Consider the following 26,411-nt stretch of genomic DNA (forward strand, 5'->3'; position numbering starts at 1 on the left):
GCACCAACACAGTATTCAGAGAAAACATTAAGAACTTTCCCAGTTCGTCACAAGAGGTATAGGGTTTATGTCGATGTAGTAGGACGATGCAGAGTCCAGGTAGACACTGCGGGATACTTACCTTGACTGTTGACTGTCATTCTTAGCTGTGAAATTGACAAGAAAGCCTGGTGGAGCAGGGGCTCCAGCGAGAGCCAGTCTCCCCCAGGCTTTTCCCTCCTAGCTGGGCTGCCTTCCAGGTACCTAGTTCTCCCTCTCAGCCAGGCTGCTGCCCAGGCTCCCAGCTCCCCGTTCCCCTCTGGGAACCTGGCTGCACCAAGGCTCGTGGCCGGGATCCCAGGGGCTGTCCTCCTTCCCCCCCCCCAGCTCTTAGCTCCTTGCCGGGAGCACTGCAACCACCAGGATTCTCGGCTCCCTGCCGGAAGCATGGCTGCCCCTCTCTGCTCCATGCTGGGCAGCTGCCAGGCTCACGGGGAGGGGAGCTGAGAACCTCGGCAGGGGCAGGGAGCCAGGCGCCTCAAGGCAGCCCCCACACTTGCCCCTCTAAGTCAATGGAAGTGCACCACCGACACAAGGGCAGTGTGGACATGAACCACGCAGTAATTACTTGGTGGCTGTAAGTCGACCTAACATAGATCGACTTAAGTTTTTAGTGCAGACGTGCCCTGCATGCAGAGTATAACCAGCTATGGAATGCCCTTGCTGACCTGCCCCACAAGCCCATTATCTTCCTTCCGTTTGAATCCCTCTTGGACAGTCATGCTTTGTGGGATGCCTGCAATAAAGGGGTCAGTGGTTCAGTTTATAGATGTTTATTATAATGTACCTGTGCCTTCAGGCTGGTTGGCTGTGGGGAGTATGTCTGTTATCTTGATTCCTTGTCAATCCATCCTTTCTAGGGTTTGTCAACCATACACATTGCATCGTGGCTACACTTAAATCGTAAGTGCCTGTGGGCAGGGGCCATGCCAGTCGGTTACTGCTGTGAAGTTTCTTGTTGGTACAATAGTCTCTTTATAAACTACACAGAAATGCTCGTGGGTATATTCCCAAAAGCCAAATGTATGTTGGTCTCTTTGGAGGACACACTGTAAAAGTTCAGTTAGTGAAATTTCTGTTGCTCACATCTTCCTCATTTCAAACCAGACCAAACCCTGGTCAACTGTTTCCAGCATCTCAATGGAGAGAGCAGTTTGCTGCCCTTCGTGTTCCCAGAGAGACTCCCTCTACTCAAATAGGTTTAGCTTCCTGCAGAATGGGGGTAGAGTGAATGCCCGTTCGGAGTGCAGGAAACATGGCAGTAGCCAACTCTTCATTTACAATTTGTCCTCTTCGAAGTGTATCTTGCTGTTGTTTTTCAGAAGAACCTTCAGTCTGGGAAAGTCACACTGTATTCAGTTTGCTCACTAATCTGTAATTTTCCGCTTGCAGGTGTTACTATGAAGTTAATGGATGAGGTAGCTGGAATTGTAGCTGCTCGCCATTGTAAGACCAACATTGTCACAGCTTCTGTGGATGCCATTAACTTCCATGAGAAGATCAAAAAAGGTAAAGGACAACCCTAAGCATAAGGGGATAAGCCACGTATTAGATGATTCTGACTTTATTGGTGTTTCATTGAAGCCCCATCATGAGACCCGTGTCTGGTTGCTAGGGAGCCAAGTGAAGGGGAAGCCCAGTCTGTGGCCAGAGAAAGGAAGCTGAGACAGACTGACCAGGTGGAAGAAATCAGCCTGGTGCTGAGCCCTAGCTGCTAGACATCCCAGTGGATTTGATTTGGCAAAGCTGAGCCAAAATCTTCATCTTGAAATATTATTCCACTCCAATGGCTTCCAAGGCCATATTAGGTAATATACAGATGCATGCACAGGGATGGCCTTCTGTCACAAGGAGTGGTAAAGGTCATTGAGACTACTTGTTGTCAGATACAAGCAGTTCATAGACATGCTTTCAGGCAGACAATATATGTTCTATCTCCTTGAGAAAAGAGAACTTCATTAACCATCATTATCAAATTAGCTCGCGTCTCTTGTTCCTGTGGAAACCCAGTCTCCCAACCACCTCAAAATACTCTTGTGAGCAAGTTCCAGTACTAGGGATATGGATGCTGGAGGCTGAGCTCTGGGGGCATCATGTTCAGGCAGTCCTTGCACCTTTGAGCACTTGTTTACATACGTATTTATGAAGTTGTTTCCATCTTGCTGTGTGCAGTCATGCTTTTGTAGCGTTTTGTGCTCTGAGGTGAAAGTATACCCCAGAAGAAGACTAAATGGGCCAGTTTCCCTCTCATTTCCGTTCATGCAACCCAATCCTCTTGAACGGAGCAGCACGCTCGGGTGTAGAAGCAAGCAGAATGTCTGAGGCTGGTTGTGAGCACTGAGCTTGGTATTGGCTCCCTAGATGACTTAACATTTTGTTCATATGGTTCAGTTACCATATTGCACACAGCAGGTACTCACTGCCAGTGCTAAATTAAAGGAAACGAAAGCCTGACGTTGTGCAGCTTTGTTACAAATTACCTAAATAAATTACACTGCTAAATGCACCATGAAGTACGTATTCAGTCAGGATCAGTGAAATTCTGTGTCTGCCTAACACTCACCTTTGCTGTCTAAAATTGACAACCCCGGATAATATAAATTGCTACACAGGCTGTCAAGGCCTCAGTGTGACCAGGCCCCCCCCAAGCTGCAGACTTCATTATTGTTTGGGATGGCAGAGATTTTGAGTTGTCACTTTAGGACACACATTTTTACCAAAATTTGATTTGCTGACATAAAACAGTTTAAGCTCACCGACTGTCTAGCATGAAAAAATTAAAACCTGTTGTGGTGGTGAAGGCAGTAGGTGAAATTCTGCCTTCTGCTACATTGTAAATAAGTGTAGGGGCTAGCAGGTTACAGATTGTTGTAATATGCAATAAATCCGGTGTCTTTTTATTAAGATTTTTAGTGTCTAACAAAGTTATGAGTTTAAGCTTCCCAAGCTTATTGTTAGCTCATTTGTAAAAGTAGTTGGCCTATGTTGTTGGTCTGTAAGTGAAATGGGATCCCAAAGTTGGAGAGAGCCAGTTTCTTTACCATATGTACAAGTGTTGGCCATGAGCCTTTCATGTCTTACTCTGAGCTGTAGAGAGACAAGGTGTGGGAGGTGTATCTTTTTTACTGGACCGACTCCTGCTGGTGAGAGGGACAAGCTTTTGAGCCACATAGAGCTCTTCTTCAGGTCTGAGCTGGTAAGGCATTTCAGAAAATTACATAACCTCTGAAATACCAGCTTCTCAAATTCCAGCTCAGAGGGGCATGATTGTCAGCATTAATCTATAATTATGCAGTTCCCTCAGTGAGCAGAGAAACTGCACATTCCCAAACAAGTAATGAAATTAAAATCTTTTTTCTAATAGGCTTGATTTTTACAACCATTTTAGAAAGTATAGAGTGCAGATGGTAAATTTAATGTGATTGTTCTTGTTAGAAAATATTCCATCCATTGCAAATTTTATCCAGCTGCTCAGGAGAGACTGGATGGTTCTAGCCAAAATGAGTTTAAAATATCCTGCAATAAAAACAATGCAGATAAACCCAATATTGTGTTTTTAAAATGAGTGGAAAGGAACATGCAATAGACAGTAAACTGCTGTCATTAGAGTATGATTTGGCTAGTTACATCCCAGGGAAAGTTTGCAGATGCCTTCAGACTGAACTTACACAGTGCGTCATGCTGGGGTTTTGAGAGGAAATCTTTATGAATACGAACTTCAGTAGAGTAAGGAACTTTCTCCAGCAATGAATTTAAAAATCAGGATTGTAATAGGATTATTCCTCCAACAGGAGCTGCTTTGGACACAGACTCTTTTCAGTGCAGAAAAGTACTTTTGGAGACAAACTCAAGCAAATCTTCGTTTTAAAAATTAATAAAATTAAAGTCCTAATTACCACTGTGGTAGAGTCTAAATTATGAAGTCCTTACTCATTTCTGAAATCAAAACTTCATCACCTGAGTAAAGACTTGGGGATTTGGCCTTACGAATAAGCGTGTCCACCAAAGTCTGCGCAGAGTTTGTTATGCGACCCTAATTTAGATGAGCCTTTCTGGTCACAAAGAAAATGCTGTTACCAATGAGTGGCTCACCTACAGGGTCTCCCCTACCAAATGGAGAATCAGATCGCTTGGAATAAAGCTATTTTATAAAATCTGTTCTATAGTGTCTCTGTGGACAGCAGCAGTAATTCAAATGGAAAGGTGATTGCTGTCACAAGCCAGTGCAACATCTTCCATCAGTCTTCATTGCAGAGGACATGAGGGAGGTTCACACACCTGAGCAATTTTTTAGATGACAAATCTGAGCAACCGTCCCAAATTGAAGTGTCAATAGAGGAAGTTTTGGGAAAAAATGATAAATTAAGCAGTAATAAGTGTCCAGGACAAGATGATATTCACCCAAGAGTTCTGAGGACTCTCTGCTAATGTTTTTTCTAGTGCTCTTGTTGATTGCAGAGAAGTGTGTTGTTTTTTTTTCACAAATGACCAAAAAAATGAAGGGACCTGGCCTAGCTTTTAGTCCATTTGGCAAAGGTCATAATACAAAGTAGTTTGTGGTCTTGGTTTTCTCCTCTGAGCTATTACTGTGCCTAAGTGGCTTCAGGAAGCCAGCTCCCTTGAATGTGTTGGAATGAGATCATCTGACCATTGAGGTTAGAGCTTAGGGCAGGTCCAGACTAGAGCTTTAAATCGATTTTAAGAGCTCTAAATCGATTTAAAGCTGTAACCGTCCACACTACAGAGTGCATAAAATCGATTTTAAGGGTCCCTAAAATCGATTTTGGAACTCCATCTAAACGAGAGGAGTAACCCCAAAATCGATTTCTTAAAATCGATTTTATGATAGTGTGGACGGACATCGAAGTTAATGGCCTCTGGGACGTATCCCACAGTGCTCTAGTGGCCGCTCTACACAGGTAAAGGTACTCTTCTGCTGGCCAGGTAAACAGGAAAAGCCCCGGGAACTTTGAAATTCCATTTCCTGCTTGCACAGCGTGGTTTGCTCTCGCGTTCCCCGGACCACCCAGCAAACTGCAGGGAAGGAGACCTGCTTGTTCGGGGAACGCAGAGCAAACCGGGGAAGGAGACCAGCTTCGCCGCGGTTTGCTCTCGCGTTCCCCGAACCACCCAGCAAACCGCAGGGAAGGAGACCTGCTTGTTCGGGGAACGCAGAGCAAACCGGGGAAGGAGACCAGCTTCGCCTCGGTTTGCTCTCGCGTTCCCCAGACCCCCCTGCAAACAGCAGGGAAAGAGACCTGCTTGCTCGGGGTTCGGGGAACGCGAGAGCAAACCAGGGAAGGAGACCAGCTTCGCCGCGGTTTGCTCTCGCGTTCCCCGGACCACCCAGCAAACCGCAGGGAAGGAGACCTGCTTGTTCGGGGAACGCAGAGCAAACCGGGGAAGGAGACCAGCTTCGCCGCGGTTTGCTCTCGCGTTCCCCGGACCCCCCTGCAAACAGCAGGGAAAGAGACCTGCTTGCTCGGGGTTCGGGGAACGCGAGAGCAAACCGGGGAAGGAGACCAGCTTCGCCTCGGTTTGCTCTCGCGTTCCCCAGACCCCCCTGCAAACAGCAGGGAAAGAGAGCTGCTTGCTCGGGGTTCGGGGAACGCGAGAGCAAACCGGGGAAGGAGACCAGCTTCGCCGCAGTTTGCTCTGGCGTTCCCCGAACCACCCAGCGCGAACTGACTGTGTGCCGTTTACAGGAAGGGGGGGGGGGTGAAGCTGTACCCAGAACCACCCAGGACGGGGACTTTGATCCCATCATGCACTGGGCTAGTAACCCATAATTCCAAAGGGCAGGGACCCGTGCAGGAACTGTGGGATAGGTACCCAGAGTGCAACGCTCAAGCAAAAGATGGACGCCAGGGAAAATGGACGCTCAACATCGATGTAAGTACCTCTAGTGCTGATCTACAGAGAAATAGCAATAACTGCAGCCTGTTATCCTCTTGCCAGATGTGCATGAATCCCAACTGGTATTTATAATGTGTGCATCTATAGGCTTTGCAGCCTCTCCACACCTGTGATCTAAGTATGCCGTGTACCGGTTTCTGATTGCTAATTCTGAGAGAGTGTACTTCTAAATGTTCATTTAATGGTGCTAAACAAACTTTGTTCCTAGCCTGGTTAGTCTACTAGCTCTATGTATGTTAATTCTGTACATCATGATCAATTATGGCTTATATAAAAATAAATATTAACTACAGTAATTTGAAATAACTTTACTGAAAATGAACAAAACTTTTTTTAACCCCTAATGCCCCATAGAACTTTTGTACAAAGTGCTGTCTTAAAAGTTCTGCTGTTAACTTACTCAGCTTTCATATGAGGAGAGATGAAAAAGACTGGGACTGTTCAGCTTAGAAAAGAGATGATACAGGGGGATATAGTGGAGGTCTATAAAGCCATGACTGGTGTGGAGAAAGCTGATAGGGAACTGTTATTTATCCCTTCACATAACACAAAAACCAATTAATAGGCAGCAGATTTAAAACAGACATAAGGAAGTATTTCACATAATGCACAGTCAACATGTGGAACTTGTTGCTAGTGAACATTGTGAAGGCCAAAAATGTATGTGGGTTCAAAAAAGAATCAAGTTCCTGGAAGATAGGTCCATCAATGGCTGTAGGCCAAGATGGTCGGGGATGCAGCCTTATGCCCTGGGTGTCCCTAAACCTCTGACTGCCAGAAGCTGGGACTGAACGATGGGATGGATCACTCAATAATTGCCCTGTTCTATTCATTCCCTCTGAAGCATCTGGCACCATCCACTGTTGGGACAGGATACTGAGCTAGATGGACCATTGGACTAACCGAGTATGGCCCTTTTTATGTTTTTATGTTAACGTACACTTCTACATCTGAATGGAAGTAGCTGAATATTCTGCCTCTCCCCAAAATGTGGGCAAATTAACCTTTTTAGGTTGGTGCATTGTGATTTGTTGGTGCCAACTGAACATGGTTTCTTGGATTTTAGTAAATTAATGTGTCAAATCAAAATGGAAATGAGGACTTCTACTGTAGCTTCCTTCATTGAGTGATGTCCTTAAATGACACCATATAAATCACCTCCAAGTTGCCAACTGTCTGTCTTTCCCTTTCCCTAACTCAATGTGGAGGGCATGACCCACCCAGTCAGCAGCACCCTCAGGATTCTCATGAAAATGAGAAGAAGCTCTTATTTAATCTCCCACAAAACCCAGGCCTAAGCTTATAGGACTGAGAGGGCTTCTGTTTAAGTTGAGGGGAGTTTTGCTTCCAGAGTTAGGCCAAGTGCTTGTGGACACACTCTTATGATTATAGAAAAATTCCTCTCTTTAGAAAACATTACCTTTAATCTCAACCCCATCTTGGGCATTTCTTCTGTTTTCCTACTACTGTATTGTGGCTCTTTCAGAGATCACTTTTGCTCCACACTGTTTTTATAATGTGTTTCCTTAAGGGAAATGCATGAAGCTACAAACTGTAAACTTGGTATACAGATCACTTGCTCTGCTTCTGGCTTCAGCTGGTTTAAAATCTGAAATGTAAAGAAAAACACTTCCTTTCCCTAAGGTGCTGAAATTGCATAGGAATGATTAAAAAATCAGAAGGTTAAATTTCATTAAATAGCTTTTAAGCCATTTACAGGAGAAAATGTGGGTCAGATCTCCTCATCCCTGAGTGGAGCGAAGCTGTCTCCCAAAACCCATGCTGTTCCAGCTCAATTAGCAGTTTGGACGTAGTGGAAAATTTCTGTAAATTCAGATGGAAAGAGTGCCCGCATGAAAACAGAACCGTCTTGTTTTCCTTTGTTCTGTTTCATAGCCAACTCCTGGGACAGAATTCCTTGACGCATATCTAGTCTAAATAGTGAGCTGTTAGGTCTGTAATGTACAACATCAGGCCAGGGTCAGGGCTAGTTAATGTTTTTTACTCTTTCTTTTTGCTGCTTCATCCCTTTGGTATACTCTCTCTCCATGGAAAATCTAGCTGGAGTTCCCAAAGGGGACATCTGGTTAAAGAGACCTTCAGAACCATAGCAATTGCTTTCTCTTCACATGTTGCTGCACAGTGCTTAAAATGGAGAACATTAGTGGCCGTGCAGTGGCGCCAGGTCAATAAAAGCAGTTGGCTGAATTCAAACCTTCTGTAAGAGGCACTGCAGTACCATTCATGTTAATAGATTTGCTCCCACTTACACCGGGATTGAATTTGTCTTAGTATATCTTTGTTGGGCACTGTAGAAGTCTCCAAGAGCTACAGAGAACCTGGAAAACCTGTCTTCTGACCTTCTGTATCATAGACATGATGCTGGTATTTAGGGAAACCGTCTAGAGGATTTGATAGGAACAGTACGTCTCTTGAAACCCTGGTTTCATATTGTACGGCAGGTAGTGACAGTGGCCTGAACTGCCTCTTTATAATTTCTCCATGCCTGGAAGTTGGATCACTTCTCTGAGATGAGGACTTTGCCACCGCAGTCCAGCTCTCTCTGACGTACAGTCGGGTTTTCTGCAATATGCTTACGTGGGGCCACTTTGGCTACTACAGAACATGTCCATTTGCTCGCTCAGTGCTGAGCTGTATGGAACACTTCATGTAGACAGCGCTAGCTTCCATTTGGGTGCTTGCAAGGAAATGAGTCTGACATTTAATTTTTTTTCATGAAACTAACATGGCATGTGCCTGTCCCTGTACTGATTGCTCTGTTGGAATGATCCCTCCCTTTCCCTTACCTTCTGTCTGAGTTTTGGTTTTTGAGATAAGCTCTCTGGAGAGCTGTCTCTCCTCTGTCTAAGCAGCACCTGTCTAGTGTGGGCACTACTGTAATTACGGTAATTAATCACTCACAGCGTTGACTTTGGTCTATAAAGTATACAAGATTTGGGCTCTGTTGTTGAAGAGCCCAGCTCTCTCTTTGTGCTGTTGTGACTAGAGGCTCATGGCATTCTCATTGGAAGGACCCTGACTGTTGTTCCCTGTTGGTCAGAGAGGGCTTGGCTTTGACCTGCAGGTCATGATGCTTGGCCCATCTCTTTATCCAGACTTTGTCTGTGCAGGAGTGGCTGGTCAGAGGAGCCAGGGTTGAGTTTTCGACATTGGGAGTTTGTTGATCTAACACTCAAGGGAAGAGTCTTGACACCTCTAACTGCAGGCAGTTGTGGGCTCCTTAGCTCCAAGACGTCATCTGTCATTGCACCATGCAATGTCTAAGTACCAGGTTCCATCTAATAGCAAATTATGGCAGCTCAGAGCACAGAGTTTGTGGAACTGAAGCAGCTAAAATCTATGGCTAGAATGTGCACCTAGTCCCCTGGCTCCCAGGGTGTGACAACTATAACCACCTATGCATACTAACTCTAAGGTTAGGGCTGGATAATAGGTCATAGCTCTGTTCTCTGTTGGGTCTACTGGAGCTATGCTGATTGATGCCAGCTGAGTTTTTGACCCTATGTGAAAATCTCTTAGAGATTTCTCTAACATGTCTGATCCTCTGGTTGGGTGGACTGAGTGAACCCAACCCAATCTTGAAATAAATGTGCCCAATCGGTGCACTGTTTTTGGGAGTGCAGTAGGAGACACGAGGCAGCAACAACTATTGGCATTTCAGAAGCACATTGGATCAGATTAAATGATTTCCCCATGCTGACAGTGAGCATCCCTCCCTTCAAGAAACCTGTTCCTTGTCTAGTCTGTATCATGTGTGCCAGCAAGTATCTCTGTTTCAGTCCAGGAGCAAGAGAGGTTTGCAGTGAGAATGTTACAAGAGATTCCGGCTGTTGTCATATAGAACAGGGACAGCGCCCAGGGAAATCCCACCTCTTTCTGCAAATTATTTACCTACTATTGTTACACTTAACAGCTAGGATTCCTATAGATGAGATTAAACAAAAAACATTTCTCTTCAGCTTACTCTGCATTTGGCAGCACTTTGCGTAGCCAGTTTCACCGTCTCCCTGGGGTAGCTGGTCAGTAGTTTCCCTTTTCCTGTAGGAGTCTCGTCATCCATCAATAGAGAAGAGAGAAACATCTCTTAAAACCTAGGAAATCTATTGTAAAAGCACAGGCTAGGCAGACGGAGTCAGACTGGTGAGGTACCAGAAACTGCTTAGTACTGGGGGTAGCCATGTTCGTCTGTATCCACAAAAACAGCAAGGAGTCTGGTGGCACCTTAAAAACTAACAGATTTATGTGAGCATAAGTTTCTGTGTGTAAAAAGCTCACTTCTTCAGATGCATGGAGTGAAAGTGCTTGTAACTTATTTAAATATAAATCCTAGATTTCAGACTGATGCTCCTTCAACCTGGCTGCAGGTAACAAATGCCAAGAGCCACTGGAGTTTGCTCTGGAGACTTGAGAAAGGAAGTTGTGAAGTGCTGGCTGATATTGTGAGCCTGGGCTTGATTTTTAACTGTAAATAAACTATTAGTCTTTTATTGTCTGGCGGAGCATTTCCTTTCCGTCACCCATCGCCACCTCCAAGGTGTGCTCCCTCTCCTGTCCTCCATAGCAGGCCCCACTTTTCCGGATACCTGGGTTCGTGCAGGATCCAGGCAGTTCTGCCTGGGCCTTATCTGGAATGCCCATTAGTCCGGGTGCTCAGGGAGAGACACAGCTTTATTTATTATCCTATATTCTTCACAAGTTGAAAAGCTTACGGTGCTTTGGTCAAATGGCTCGCCCATCTGAGTCAGTCATTCATGCAATATTTAGGGCAGCCTGGCACAGGCAGGGGATTTGCTGAAGGAGGAGCAAAGTGTGCAGAGTAATAAAAAAAAATAAATAAATAAGTAAAATGAAGGCAGAGAAGCTTTCCAGTAAGAGCAATAAAATCCCAGATTATTAACATCACAGAGGAATCTTAAAATCCTGTTCAGAAGGGGTCTCTACCTCCTACAGTGCCTGCTTTGTTTCTTCCCTGTTTTTTTCCTTAGTAGGCCCATTTGCAGGAGCACATGATTGTTCAGTGCTTTGAGAGGTTCAGCTCCTGCTTATTCCCCACCTTAGGTCACAGTCCTATGTTTGACTTGTCAGCTGTGAAAATGATTCCAGTGTCACACATGGAGAATTTTGCCCAACGGTTCACAGTGGAGCAGTTGGGAGAGGCTGGGTTCCCAAGAAGGCTTGTCTGCATTCTGTGGGACTGTGAATTATCCATTGTTTGGACTCCTTGTTACAGTCTCAGTAGAAATGCTGCTTGCAGTGCTGCAAGGGAATCCTAAAGCAGTGAAAATACCAGATGGGTGGGAAGGTTAAAGCAGGATTTAGCTGGAGAACCAAAAATGAAGGGTTTGTTTGCACAGCTACCTTTGGAGACTGTCTTGTGGAGAGACCTTAGAACTGGATACTACGAGCCTAGAATCCCGATGGCTATCGGTATGTAAAAAGATCCAATTCCAGCAAACTAAAAGGGAGAGAGATGCTGCTGGGTTCATACTCTCCATTCTTCACCGCTTCATCCCAATAACTGTCTGTCTAGGATGGAGCTTGCATTGCTTAGTTGATTAACAGTGCTGCTGTTCTGTATGTGAGACTGTCTCCCTGACTGAGGGTAAGGAAAAAGAGGTGGCTAGTTTCTGCCCCTTCTTTCTGAGACCTGTTTGTGCTAGAATGACACGTAACCAGCGGGGATTCACAGAGGTGACAGCTTTCACAGCTGAGTTTAAAATTACATGAACTTTGAGAGGCAGCTCTGCCACTGACAGGGTTTACACTAATGATTTTTCAAGTAATGACTACATTGAGAAGCTTCACATGAGTCCAACTTGGGTCCAGCTCTTTCAGTGCAAGAGTCAACGTGTTTTCCACTCTAGTCTGCTTTTACTTAGGAATTCACTGAAAATTATGAAGTTTTCTCCTCTGTGGCTCAAGCAGAGTTTTTTCGGTTGAAGTATAAAAGATCTCCTCATGCACATAGTGTGCATGTTCCACAAAGATTGACTGTGCCAGCTAGAGAGAGGAGCTGCGCTCTTTTCTTTGCATTGATTCCTGGTGATGTGCCGTCAATATTTTTCCAGTTGTGTCATTAGAAGAGAAGCAGACTTCACGGTTTCCGCTGCTGCTCCTTTTCCAAGTGTGACTTGGTGCAGCTGCTACTGCTGACAGCGTAATCCTGTTCCCTGTGGGGTCTACAGCCACTTCATCAATGAGCCTCCAGCAGCTCACCAAGCAACATGATTGCCCTCTGTTAGGGGTGGTTTGCTTTCCCTTAGCTTCCCCCGGGGGAGAACTGTGTGTGTGGTGGAGTGTTCTGTACTGGTAGGGCTCTGACTTGGTAAGTACATCATGCGCATGTTGTGCTGTGCTCATGGTGAAGGACAGCTAAGAAGTGTGCCTTGCACTTGGAGTGGAAGATGGTGAGGTCTGTGATATGTTTCCTTCAGGAAGTAAGGACTTAATTCCATGGCTTTGTAGGTTTCCTTTGTTCAAATCCGAAGTGAGATCATACGCATTCTTGAATGCCTTTGGAATAGTTTACTATCTTTTATAGTAACTATTTTGGAGGAGTTCCAGATTTCCATCAAAATAACATACTTATGGTGCTTTATTGTGTAGTTTGGTGGGTGGTTTCAAGGTGGTGTTAACATGCATGATCTCCTACAACTATTTGCAGTCTTGGTCATGGAATACAGGCAGTCTTGAAATGTTTGGCAGTTGATTGTTTGTATTAAATGTTGATGTTAATCCAGCAGCTCCAGACACATGTAACTTTACTATATCCCTTATTCACAGAGAAAAATCTTTCCTATAGGCCTAAGGTCATTTAAGCAGCAAATATTACAAGAAATCTACTCATGGGATTGTATCTCCCCATGAAGGTTTGGTTAGCTGTCATCAGGACTTGTTTGGTGTCAAACATTTTGGTGTGATTGACCCTTTGAAAAAGCAAAGTTCCTCCCCTCCATGTCTGTGATTTGTCTGTTGAGGGATTTCTGTAACATCCTACCAAGAATGCAGTGAATATACATCCCTAAATGAGACCATTGTTAGTGATGTATTGAAAGCGAAATATCCTTTCGGCATGTCAGCGTGTATGATTCTTCATGCTGGCGGTGAATTAACTCAGTGACAGCCGTGGAGAGTTCACTGTTCTAGGCTCAATAAGCACTTCATGAACACCTAAATGAGTCGGCAATCCCCGAAGCACCTTAGCATGGTAGAAATAAGGTGGCAATTTGTGCCTCCCCTTTCATGGCACAACGCACAAGGAATGGGCCGTACGTGCCCAAAACATTGTCCTTGTTCCCTGGTGAAAGGCTCTGAGTGTTACTGTGGTGCTGTAAACTCTGCAGTGTGGTTCCATTGGGCTTTATACCTGACAATCGTTTGATTTAGGCAAGTTGATGTCTCTCCCTTTAGGTAAGGGGCATGTGGCTGAAGACTGTGGTGTCCATCCTTGTAGTGTTTCCCCTTTCTGATTAGGTTTACCCTGAAGGCACTCTGTCCAAACTCAGAACCCAAGGAAGAGAGAGCAGTGCAATGTACCGTAGCGCAGCCATTCTTTCCCCATGGGATGTGTTAGAGTTGGCTTGATCCCCCATGTGAAGCACAACGCATGTTCAGTTTGGACTTTGGCTTCCTCTGAGGCATCAGCTATTGGCTGTGGCCGGTGGTGGGATCCTGGATATTATGGACTAATGGCCTGCTCTCATATGGCATTTCCTACCTTCATTTGGTCTCAAGATGTGCACAGAAATGTTATAGTAACAGGATGTAATGGAGTCCAGGAAAACAAAGAAGCTAAGACAGGAGCCCCATAGTCCAGAAAGAGATTCTAATACAACTGGCCTGCAGTATGTTTATCATGCAGCCAAATTAGCACCAAGAGCTCTTTAAGTTGTATTACTGCAGTCTGGTATGTATTATGCTGCTCTGGAACAGTTCTGAGAAAATGTGATTATCTCCATTGTGGAGTTTGACCGTATTTGCTTTCCATTATAAATGAAATATATTGGAATCCATTTCTACTTATAAAGTAGGTTTCAAATGATAGATAATGGCAATGATTAGCATGGGGAGCCTGCTGTGTTTTTCTTTTAAATATCAAAACTCATTAGGTGAATTTTTCTGTAGATGATTTTCTACACATCTCCTATCTTAACTATTTGTCTCCTAAATTGCTAGTCATGCTCTGCATTGGTTCTTCTACTTAAGGTGCAGAGAAGGTATTTTTGTACTGAAATGAAAGTGGAATCACACTTCAAAAAAAAAAAAGGTTGAATTATTAAAAATGTGAAGTGCATTTGCATGTGGCCAAGCCAACATGAATGAGTAGTAGGCTCAGAGAGGCAGGCTCAGTGGGAGACTGAACGGAGGGACTCACTGCAGCACTCCACGTTCAGATTCTGTGGTGAACTGGAACTTTTCCGAAAGATCTGACTGCTGCGACCCTTTAATTCTGACTAATGAGTTAGATCTACATAGCGCTTAGAGACTATTTCCTGAGTCTGCCACAGACTCTGCCTGTTCTGTTTTGCTCTACATTAAAGTGTTTCTTCAGGAACTTCTCTAATGTGGGAAGTGTGTTCAGAACAGAACACTTTCTCGGGGTGATGGGTTAGAAGGACTTTAGACCTCTCCATGGGGATGTGCCCCTGAAAGTTGCCATATTGTGCATGCTCATTGCTTGAGAGAGTCAATCATGGCCTAAAGTGTGTAGGGGAGTCCATCCATAGTCCTGGTATAGAAACCCTGTATCTCCTCTTTTAGCGCGAGCCCTCAGGGCTGTATTCAGCGCAATATGGGTGGTCTAATGGGTTGAGCTCAGGTCTGGGAAACAGGAACACCTGAGTTCTAGCCCTGAACTCTGGGGAGCTGGACTTCACCTAGTGTCTGTGCCTAGCATTAATTGTTACATTTCAGGTCAGCACATTAGGGGCTGGGCACATTTAAACAAATGTAATTATGTAGCTAATGTCTGTTCTGCTCTGGTGTCAGTGTGGGGAAACCTCCAGCCGTACTCCATACCTCCAGTGCTTTGATCCAGTCTGATCTCACAGGCGTAGTGGGGTCTGTTGCGAGCAGTGCACTGCCTGGCAGGGTGCTCCAGGAAGGTGTGTTGGGGATTCAGTTGGTGCTACTCCTCCCTCTGAGCCATCGCCCCAGCGTGGTGATGGAAGCAATGCTGTATTACAGAGAAGATACAAAACCAAAGTCCTGATCTCTTGTGGTCCTTTGTGGTTCTTATGGCACTTCCAGTAATTGGAGTTGCCCTGATATGACCAAATTCCAAATATCTTGCCTTTCTAAATCCCCCCTGAGCTTCCCATTGTAAATTGTATTCCTTATTTCCTGTCCTAAACTGGTATTGTGTTGCTCTTGTGTGAGCAGCAGCCATGTTCTGCCTGAGAGATGGATGCATTTCAGTGGTGGGAGAAATCTCCATCTCTTAGCTCACACAGGTGCTCGGTGTGCAGTGAGAGCCTGTTGTGAAAGGTGTTCGTTCTGCTGACACCTTATAAAGGATGCAGTACTTTAGATTGACTTGCATTTGTTTGCAGGCATTCCAGATAGAGACTGGGTTTGCCTGGCTAGACGGGGCATCAGTTACTCCTCTCAGCTGGCTAGTGCCATCATGGAGTGTGGAAATTCCCACAACCAGAGAGAAGGAAACAAAAATAACATCCACAGTTGGAAAGAAATGTTCCAAGACTTGTTGTTCCTTTTTTGTTAGGTAACAAAAAGTCAATCTAGCCTTTCAGTTATGGCTAACCCAGCCTGTTAGCCCATTTAGCAATATAGTTCTTTAACAGTCTCAGTAATGGATGGCTATTGTTTCCTGCTGCCACTGTAGGAGCCACTGATTAACCAAGCCATCTGTGTTTTGCAGGTTGTGTCATTACTATTTCTGGACGCATGACCTTCACAAGCAATAAATCCATGGAGATAGAGGTCTTTGTTGATGCTGATCCTTTTGTTGATGAGCCTAAAGAAAGATATCGAGCTGTCAGTGCATTCTTTACCTATGTATCCCTGAGCAAGGAGGGGAAGCCCGTACCTGTTCCACAGCTGGTGGTAAGAATTCTTCATTTAAAAGCTCAACCTTTGTGCTGCGTAATGTGAAGCTCCGGGTTGTGGAGCAGCACAGGAATAATTACTCATTGTAAGGTCACGGTCCCTTCACCAACAGAATGAACTACCAAGTGCTTTCTGGTCGCCCCCACTGCCCTGGAAAGGGTGATCTGGGCTAGTCCTGTGCGAAAGCTAGAATCCCTGGAATGAGCCATATTTCAAGGGAGTCATGGTGCTAGGGAGGATGGGGCCTGCCTGGTCATTGGGCGTCATGTTTCCTGTATATTTCCTGTTCTTAGCTACTCTGGTCAGACTTATATTTGTGCTGGACTGAGCGGGTCTGGTCAAAAGCCCAGAGGCCCTTTCTGGCATCTCCCCATCTTAAGCCTATAATTTTACCGCAGAATAACACAGGAGATCAGCAATAGAATATGACCACATTTGGAGCCATTTATTCAGCTTTGGCTGACTAGCCCCAGTGATTGCTAGGAAACCAAGGAGTACACTAGAAAAATGTCCCAGCAGGCTGCCTCACTATCACAATTTGGATGCCCAGGGGAGGCAAAAAGACAACTGTCCTGCCTTGACACTTGTGCCAAGAGGAGCCACACCAAGGTTGTGCAGGTCTCCAGTGCTGAGTCTGCAGTGTGTTTTGATCCACCTTTAAGGGGATCTCTCACTCACAACCAACTCGAGGTAGTCACCCACTCCTACCCCACACAGATGGGCAGCTTCTGGAGCCCCCGGATAGCAAGGTACAAAAGGGGCTATTTACAGACGACTCTCTCCCAACATCAGGGGTGGGCAAACTACAGCCCACTGGTCTCGTCCAGCCCGTCAGACATTTTAATCCTGCCCTTGAGCTCCCGCTGGTGAGCGGGCTCTGGGGCTTGCCCCAGTCTGTGCATGCTGTGGCTCTGCACGGCTCCCAGAAGCAACGGCACATCCCTCTCTGGCTCCTATGCGTAGGGGTAGCCAGGGGGCTCCACATGCTGCCCCTGCTCCAAGCACAGCCCCTGCAGCTTCCATTGGCCAGGAACCACAGCCAATGGGAGCTGCAGGGTTGGCACCCGCCAACAGGGCAGCACACACAGCTGCCTGGCTGTGCCTCCGCATAGGAGCCGGAGAGGGGACATGCTGCTGCTTCCAGGAGCTGCTTGAGGTAACTGGAGCCTGTACCCCTGACCTCCTCCCGCCCTCTGAAACCCTCGGTCCCAGCCTGGAGTACCCTCCCAAACCCCTCATCCCCAGCCCCACCCCCACCCCTGAGTCCGCACCCCCAGCCAGAGCCCTCACCCCTTCCCACATCCCAACCCCAATTTTGTGGGCATTCATGGCCTGCCATACAATTTCCAGACCCAGATGTGGCCTGAGGGCCAAAAAGTTTGCCCAACCCAGTCCTACACCCTAAATGTTACCACTCCCTCAGGTATGTGAATGCAAGTTACCTGCTGGCATGTGAACTTGCCAAACTCTGGCTGCTGTGGTCTGCTTGCTGTCCCGTGTTGCATTTCTGCCCTGCTGTGACTGTTTCATTTAGCCTTGATAATTGTCCATGTCTGTCCGATCTGTTAATGCAGTTACACCATTGTATTCTACTGTTGTTATTTAAAATTGCCATAGCTACCAAGGCAGAAAATGCTACCCTTACAGGGCAAGTGAGTAATTGTCCCCAGTGCTCTGGGTGATTCAGCTGGTCCGGAGCGGGAGAACTAGGAGTGAGCCAGTAGGGTCACTGCTGCTTTTCTTTGGGGAGCAATAACTGAGTGAGTTCAGGACATCACTGGCCGTATCACTTCCACATGTTGCACTTCTTGTCCTGCATTCTTCCATTCCCATGTTCTCTCCTGGTTATCACTGACTACTTTATAAATACTGGAGTGGGCAAATCCCCCCTCGGAGTCATGGGACAGCAAAGGCAGACTTTTTCCCCTGTGCAGTTTGGGGAAACCTCACCTATACCTGAATTCCTGCATCTGTGCTCCTGCATCTCATTGATAGATACCAGATCATCCGTGGTACAAACACACAGGTACAATGATGATATGGCTCCTAACCCTAATTCTGGGGAGCAAGACCCAAAATACCTTTGCAAAATGTTTGATTTTTCCTGTTGTGATCTGGATGACTCTAGAGGTGCGAGAGCTCCTTGGATGATCGCTGCCGCAGCACCAAGGGATTTAAAGTGTCTATAGCTGTTCCTTTCACTTGAGATGCTGTGGGGAGGTTTGTCTTTGTTAAACACTTAATACAAAGCCTTTAAACAGCACTACCATACATGTCTCTTCTAAAAACAAATGTTCCGCTTGTTGCTTCAAGGTTACAAGCATCTCCTTTCTTGTTCATTAAATACCAAATATCTTAGACTTCAGCATTCTGTGTGCTGCCCTTAGGGTTTTGTTGTCCAACAAGAACTCTTTCCTTCAATTATTCAGCAGAAAAATATAAGCATAAATAAGAGTTTCCAAAGCAAGCATCTGTCTTGCCAACCTTCAAAATTAATAGATTTAAATTAAGATTGTTTCACATTTTGAGAATCTGTTGAATTTGGCTTCATTCACTTTCCTTCCTTGTTAATTGTAAAAGCTTATGGAGAGATTTGAATGTCTGAATGAAGCAAGGAATCTGTCCCCCTGGAACCTCCTGAGCTGCAGCTCATCCATGTCTGTATGTTGATGCTGATGCACCCCCTTCCCCATTCGCTACTGTCAATTCTGCTTCAGCCTTCCTGTCTATTTTTAGCTCTCCTGAACCAGGGTTCTTTGCTGACACATAATGCAGCACTGCTGACTTGGAGTTATTTCTTGATTTAATATTTTATTCCGTATATATCCCCTCCTGTACTCCAGCATTTTGTTGGCTAATTATAACTTAGCTGGCAGAATAGTATTTATATATTTTACACACCTGTATTTGCCTGTTGTATACATTTTTAATGTGCTGCTTGGAAGAAGCTTTACTTCCTGATAGCTACTGCTCTGTAATGCTTTCTTCGAGTGGAAGCTGTATATTGACAGGTATAAGGATCTCTGTTTATCACTGTTATCACCTACATTTGTAAGGGGCCCGGTATGGTATTTCTGGGCTGGTTTCTGTAGGGTCCGTATATTCTTTGTTTATCTGAAAGACAAAAAAACGGAAGCAGTGAAACGCATGCCTCACCTGGTAACTTACTATACAGCAGTTTGTAACAGGGGACCTACTGTGGGGTCGTTGGATGCTGAATGAAACTCGCCGGGTGTCCTAGGACACACAACATCACTTTCACCTTGCCTGGATTCATTCGGAGCCAGCCACACTCAGTCGAGGTTCAGGCCTCGGGCACGCACCACAAAACGAGAGATGTGCAGAGAATGCATTTGCTGAAAAGGACCTGGCATACTGGCTGTCAGCCGCAGCCGGGTTTGTGACACTGCACCCCATAATACGCAATACGCTGCCAGATCTGGACTCCTGCGCATTCCCCTGCCATGAGGGTTCTGTCAGACCACATGGAGCTGGTTTTGGTACCAATCCAGGGGGGATTTTGGAGGTGGGGGTGTGTGACTGGAGTATACTGTAATCTTGGGCTGGTTTCGATCAACCCTGCTCCCGCTGGAACTGAGTACAGCAAGGAATCTTGTAGGAGTTGGGCCCAGATTTAGTAGGAACCAGTATCAATCATATGATGCTTGTATGCTTTTGGACAGAGTGTATCTGGTGCCTGCAGGGATTTCAGTTCCCATAAGGTGTCTCTGAATTGCGTCAGTTACCTCACTGCATGTTCTTACCAATAAACTTTATTGGGCTTGAAGGGAAATCCTCCAGCAGCAAATGAAAGGAGGTTCCCAAGTGAGGATGTGCTGTAGTTCTGCACTAGCAATCCTTGGAGGTCAGTGGAGCTCTCAGCATCTCATCCATCCTAATTTCTTGCAGGTGTCAGAATATCACGATGGAAATATAAATGCTGTAATATACGTTTGAAAAGCTGCAGGCTAGTGATGGCAAATGAACTTTATTATAAAATTTAAGTGAAATGATCTGAGGGTCTGATCATATCTTACCCTTAAATCTAGAGTGAATCTCTTTTCTCAAATGGAATTACACCAGCATGTGATCTGCCAGGCATTTCCTTGTCTCTGCCTTGCAGAGCGCCCTCTAGGGGAAAGACAGAGTCACTGCTATTACAGGTGAGCCAGGTGTGCCAATTCCTGGGTACTTTGGCTTTTGTAAAGTCAGAGCTAGAAAGTCTGAACAACAAAAACTAATAGACACACTCCATTTCTAAACAAAAAGAACAAGGAGTCCAGTGGCACCTTAAAGACTAACAGATTTATTTGGGCATAAGCTTTCATGGGTAAAAAAGTCACTTCTTCAGTTGCATCTGAAGAAGTGAGGTTTTTTTACCCACGAAAGCTTATGCCCAAATAAATCTTCTAGTCTTTAAGGTGCCACTGGACTCCTTGTTCTTTTTGTGGATACAGACTAACACGGCTCCCCCCCTAATTCTTGACTCCATTTCTGTGGGGCAATAAGTGTTTGTTTGTAATCTGGCCAGCTGTACATATTTCAGTTCAGTGATCCTGTCCATCTTAAAGAAAAGGCAATTAGTGAAGAATTTATTCCCCAGTCCCTAAATCTAGAGGCTTTATATAATTCCAGACACACTCACATTCAAGTATCTGGTAGTGAGACATCCTGCAGTCATGCATTTGCCTCTTGAAGATGCAATACTGCAGATTTAAGTTGCCCAATTTTAGAGAGGGTAGAGGACTGTATGGTTTAAAGAATGAACTAGAAGATTTTCAGCACTCACTGCAGTGGTGTTACACTGGTGAAAAGTAGTATGAGAAGGGAGAATTGGGTAAATTTTATCTTAATGGGCTGCAAAAATCCTATCTGGTTTGCTTGCAGAGAGTTGCACTCATGTTTTTGCTTCAGACTTTTGCATTGTTCTGGTTACTGTCTTTAAGTGAAATTAAACTCCATGATCTTTTTCAAATTGCTGAATAATTGAAGGAATGCAAATGTTATTAGAACGAAATGTGCTACTTTTTGTGAACTTGTTCCTTTGAATATTAGAGGAACTTAGTAGAATTTTGACATCACAAAGCTCATGATTTGCTCTGTGCTACCTTGAGCATTATCCTAATGTCTGGATCAACACCCATGGAAAATGATTCCCATGCTGGTTTTGATGTTGTCTAACTGATCTCCTACTTCAAGTTCTTTTTGCATATTTAATACTTTTTAAAAGTGCTGTTTTACAAAATATGTAACTTCTTGGTCCTGTTGAGATCTTACTTTCCATCTCTATCCTCAGATTTAACTACTCTTAGTGGCCAATTAATTAGATTTCAGAGTTCTAATAGTCTGTCCTTCCCCCACCCAGCGGGAAAAGTATAGCTGGCTGTTGTGATAGATATTGGGGGAGACGGCACCATACTCATGCTGCCTGCCTGAGCGCTGGATTGCAGAATGTTGAGTAGACGGGCATATGAAGCAGGATCACCCCTCAAAACCATCAACTTGTACAGATAGTCTTTACCTCTTTACATAGCAAAGCCTTTAATGTGCAATCATATGCAATGGTGACCTTCATCTGTATTGACATTGTCAGCCACAGTGGGTCTCCTAAAATTATGCTGATTAGCAGTTGCACAAAGGTGGCGTTCCTGCTGGACATTAAAGGATGCAGTTCTGTGAGGAACTGCATCAGCCAGTTCTTTCTAGGCAGAACTGAGAGGGGGTTTCTCCAATTGAGATTTAAAAATAAAAGATTTCTATCACTGTGCTTCTATATTACAATCATGTTCAGGGACTGTGTGAAACTCTCCAAATCCAGCATTACGGTGAGCTGTAAGCGACTTGATTGGAACATGTCTATAGTGGTGTATGTCAGGAGTGAGGTATCAGAGGATCTGTAAAAAGCAGCAAAGAATCCTGTGGCACCTTATAGACTAACAGATGTATTGGAGCATGAGCTTTCGTGGTGAATACCCACTTCGTCAGATGCATGTCAGGAGTGAGTAACTCCAGTGAAGGAGTTGCCTCAAGGTGAGAGGAGAATCCGGGAATGATCTCATGGTGTCCTATGATACAGAATCACACCAGAGGTGAGTGAAAGGGAGTTTCTGCCCTAAGCTGGAGTTTTGGCTGCTTGTTCTCCCAGGCAGCTAGTACCTTTGTAGAATCATTGACTGTAGCCCTTTTCTGCCAATCACGTGAACAGACATTGTTCAAAACACATCAAGAATATGACTTGTGTAGGAATTGCATTCATATAAAATCCACCAACTGGGGTGCATGAAGCTTGTGTTAGATTGTCGAGGCACAGCCAGCTCTAATAAGCCTGTCCTGTTACGTTGTAAAGGGGCCATTTCAAGTTGTGTTTGTGTTTTCACAATGTGTCCATCACTATGGTGTCGGATGTGGCTGTCCTTCTCAAGCAGACATTTTCAGTGTTTTCCCACAGGGAAAATACTATTATACCAACTGGGGAGATTTTAGGCACCAACTATCTTCATTTGGATGAATTTGTCTGTCAAGTTAGTTTCTTTGCATCCTGTTCACCTGTGCCATGATACAGCAGAGGGCTGCCCTCAAACTCCTGAAACAGGCTTTTTAAAATGTAGCTGATTTAGGAACATTGAGCTTTCTAAAAGAGCATTTTAGGAAATATATCCTCCTCCCTTCCCCATTTCACTCCCCCCAGTCATCTCAGGTGTATAGCAAACAGTCATTATCAAGCTGATAGTTGGCATTTATATAGCACTTTACAACCATTATCTGATTTGATCAGAAGACCAACACTGTGCAGCCGGTCTGTATTACTAGCCCCACTCCCTGGATGGCAGAGTGCCTCAGTGTCTGTCACAGAGAGCCAGGATTAGAATTTTGGGGATCCCTGATTCCCAATCCTGGCACAGACCCCCTAAGCAGACAGTCCCTATCCTTGGTGAGTAGCTGGAATTGCCTGCACGTGACCCATGCGCTCCTTAAACCCTGTTTTGAGGGTTCATGTGGGATTTAAGCAATGCTTTGGGGGGATTTCACTCTGTGCCCATATTTGGTCTCTTTCTACCCATGGAAAGAAATATGAACCACACAGACTCAAGACTAACCACCTGGGATTGTTTGGATTGTTTAATGTGCAGCATATCCCTCCTCCAAATCCCAAGAGGAGATGTTTAGCTGGACTGTGCTTAGCCACTGGGATTGTTGATAGCAGGACCACCTTGGAGCACAAAGAACTTTTAAGGAAACATGCAAAGCATGTTACTTGAAAAATAAAAGTATTCTGGAGAAGATTTACTCTCTTCCTGCAGGCTCTGTGGGTGTGATTAAGAGCAGTGAGTGCTGTAAACGAGCATTGCATAGAACTACTGGCATATTCATCCAGCAATAGCAGAGCTCAGAGCAGGGCTCATTTAGCAAAATCCCAGAAGAGGAGCAGAAGGTCTATTGGGTTTTAATGTTCAGATTAGGAGCCTGTTTTGTGAAATATAAATAGCAACTTCATTATTGTGGGAGTTTGTTTCAGCCGTGTATTCTCTCCATTGGCTGCTCACATGGGTCTGCTTTTCTTAAGAGTTGCTGATAAGGCATGAGATTAGTTACCACTCATAGGAGCATCTTTATTTTAAGAACTGGGTTGATGGTGAGATCAGCTTCTTTCTCTGCTTCGGAAGTCCCCAATACGAACAATTTAATTCAGAAAGTGATGGGAATGGGATGGGGATATTTGTGCAGTAATGTCGTTAGCATTGAGTTCCAGCACTTCCATGAGATGTTGCCTCATTAGGCCTTGTTCCTATAGGAGGTGCAGCCATGTTAGCTGGTGCAAAGCCATGTTAATTCTGGTGCCTTAACAGGCAGCGATGTGGCATCTACTGTCCAGTGCTGCTCTGCTGTACCTCAGAGGTGCATGAGTGGGCATTTTGGCGCATGCTAAACAAAAGTTATTGGGCAGTTTCTGCCCAGAGTTTTTCACATAGGTCCTGGCTGGGAACGGTGGCTTCCACCAGCTAATCGCCACTAACATGCTTATGTCCCCCGAACGCTAATATCACGATGCATCTCACATGCCTCGTGATAATACATATTTGTAGCCAAAGGGCTAAATTCTGCCCTGCCTCTTGCCTGGCACAGCGGGTTTGCACAGAGTGCAAGTCATTGCAGAGTTCGGCCAGTACCTCACGTGCCCTGCTCAATTAAATATCTGAAATAATCTGGACACAAGTTTTAATTGCACTCATTATCATCAAGAAACGCCTTATGTTTCCCATTATAAACTCAAGCGAGGTTTCTCTGCATGACTTCACTAATTAAAGAGGTCTGTAGCTGTCAGGCTTACGGGAAATTGTTCTGCCCACCCCTGGAAGCCCTGATCAGCCTAGACAGCCATTTAATTCTAAAACAGACAGGCTATTGACTCTAATTGTGATCTTCATTACTGATTTCATATGCCAAGTTATTATAGTGTGTTCTCAGATTGCGCACAGGAAAGGCAAATGCCAAAGTGCTTTGTTTGCAAGTTTCCTATTGGAAAATGAGAACAGTGTTTCCCACTATAGATTAGTCTTACACTCACACGCAGCGGGGCCAGGCTGGAGACCATCTGGGGGATGAGAATTCTGGGCCAAACTCAGCTGCTCACACTGAGTAGGCTGCCTTCCAGCCCTGGGGCAGAGCTGGGAGCATTTAACAGCACACTCAAGGGATCTTTGTAGAAGACAGCACCGACACACGCTAGAACCTCCAGCCCTGCTTGTCTGGAAGTCTGGGCTGGCAGCTTAGTTAAATGGCTAAGTCAGGGTCCGGGCCTGGACCCTGGTTCTGATCCCATTCCTGGCACTAGATCCTGTGACGGGGCAGTTCTGGGCAGCTCTGTTCTTTACCCATCCCTTAGTTTGACAAACTGGAAATTAGAGACAGATTTTTAAGTGAGGGTAAATCCGCCATTGGAACAGATGTAATTACCTAGGGAGGTAGTAAATTCAGCCATCTGGAGTCTAAGGGCTTGGCTACACTAGAGAGTTGCAGCGCTGGTGAGGGGGTTACAGCGCTGCAACTTAGGATGTGGCCACACTTGCAAAGCACGGCCAGCGCTGCAACTCCCTGGTTGCAGCGCTGGCTGTACACCCGGTCGAGCCTCGGGTGTCGGGATTCCAGCGCTGGTGATCCAGCGCTGGTCAGCAAGTGTGGACGCCCACCAGCGCTTTTATTGACCTCCGGGGTATAAGGAGATATCCCAGCATACCTTAGAAGCCTCTCTGGTAATCATGCACACTCCACTGCCCTGGGCTCAGCTGACCCCACCTTTAAATGCCCCGGGAATTTTAAAAATCCCCTTCCTGTTTGCTCAACCAGGTGTGGAGTGCAATCAATCATTCAATCAATCAGCGACCATGCCTCCACGCCCCAAACGAGCCCCAGCATGGAACAATTCTGAGCTGCAGGACCTCATCAGTGTTTGGGGTGAGGAAGCTGTGCAAGCACAGCTGCGCTCCAGAAGGAGAAATTATGATACCTATGGGCAGATATCACAGTCCTTGCTGAGAAGGGGCCATGAACGGGACGCATTGCAGTGCAGGGTCAAAATAAAAGAGCTGAGGAGTGCTTACTGCAAAGCCCCTGAGGGAAATCGCCGCTCAGGAGCTGCCCTCACAACCTGCCGTTTTTACAAGGAGCTGGATGCCATACTTGGGTGTGACCCCACTGCCAATCCTAGGAGCACGATGGAGAGTTCAGAGCAGGGAGAAGTGGGGGAGGGTGTAGAGGAAGCCGACAGTGGGGCTACTGGCATGGAGGGAGACACCCTGGAGTCCCAGTACACATGCAGCCAGGAGCTCTTCTCAAGCCAGGAGGAGGCTAGCCAGTCGCAGCAGCTGGAAGTTGCTGGTGAGGAAGAAACTGAGGATCGTGCTCGGGGTAAGCAGATTTTTATGTTTTGGGAGAGGAGGGTTTGGGTTATGGCTGCCTGCATGCATGCCTAAACGTGGAATAGCCCATTGATTTGCTCTATCACGTCTCTGTAATCTGCCTCGGTAATCTCTTGAAAAGTTGCAGCCAGAGCGTGTGCAATTTGCTTTCGCAAGTTTATAGGGAGAGCCACTGTGGTCCTTGTCCCGGTCAGGCTAACTCGTCCGATCCACTGTGCAGCGAGGGGTGGGGGGACCATGGCTGCACACAGGCAAGCTGCATAGGGGCCAGGGCGGAATCCACATTGCTGTAGAAGACCCTCCCTCTCTTCCCAGGTAACACGCAGCAGTGATATGTCTGGCAGTAGGAAACCCTGTTGAGAATTTAGGGATACTTGAGTGCAGGGCGCCAGGTTCGCGGTCCCCCCCCCCCCCAGCCCCGCGGTGCGTTCCGGTCTCCCCACCCCCTTC

General features: G+C 45.7%; 1 protein-coding gene across 7 annotated transcripts in view; it reads left to right on the forward strand.

Annotated features, from left to right (window-relative positions):
- Positions 1-26,411, forward strand: part of ACOT7 (acyl-CoA thioesterase 7) — a 105,621-nt gene that overhangs the window by 66,632 nt on the left and 12,578 nt on the right. For all 7 annotated transcript variants that reach the window (XM_050931610.1, XM_050931615.1, XM_050931608.1 and 4 more), the window contains 2 exons: positions 1,432-1,548; positions 15,857-16,041. In XM_050931610.1, the coding sequence (XP_050787567.1) occupies positions 1,432-1,548; positions 15,857-16,041 (302 nt within the window). The remainder of the gene's footprint in view (positions 1-1,431; positions 1,549-15,856; positions 16,042-26,411) is intronic.

Source organism: Gopherus flavomarginatus, chromosome 21 (genome assembly GCF_025201925.1).
Source record: "Gopherus flavomarginatus isolate rGopFla2 chromosome 21, rGopFla2.mat.asm, whole genome shotgun sequence".
Classification (NCBI taxonomy): Eukaryota; Metazoa; Chordata; order Testudines; family Testudinidae; genus Gopherus; species Gopherus flavomarginatus.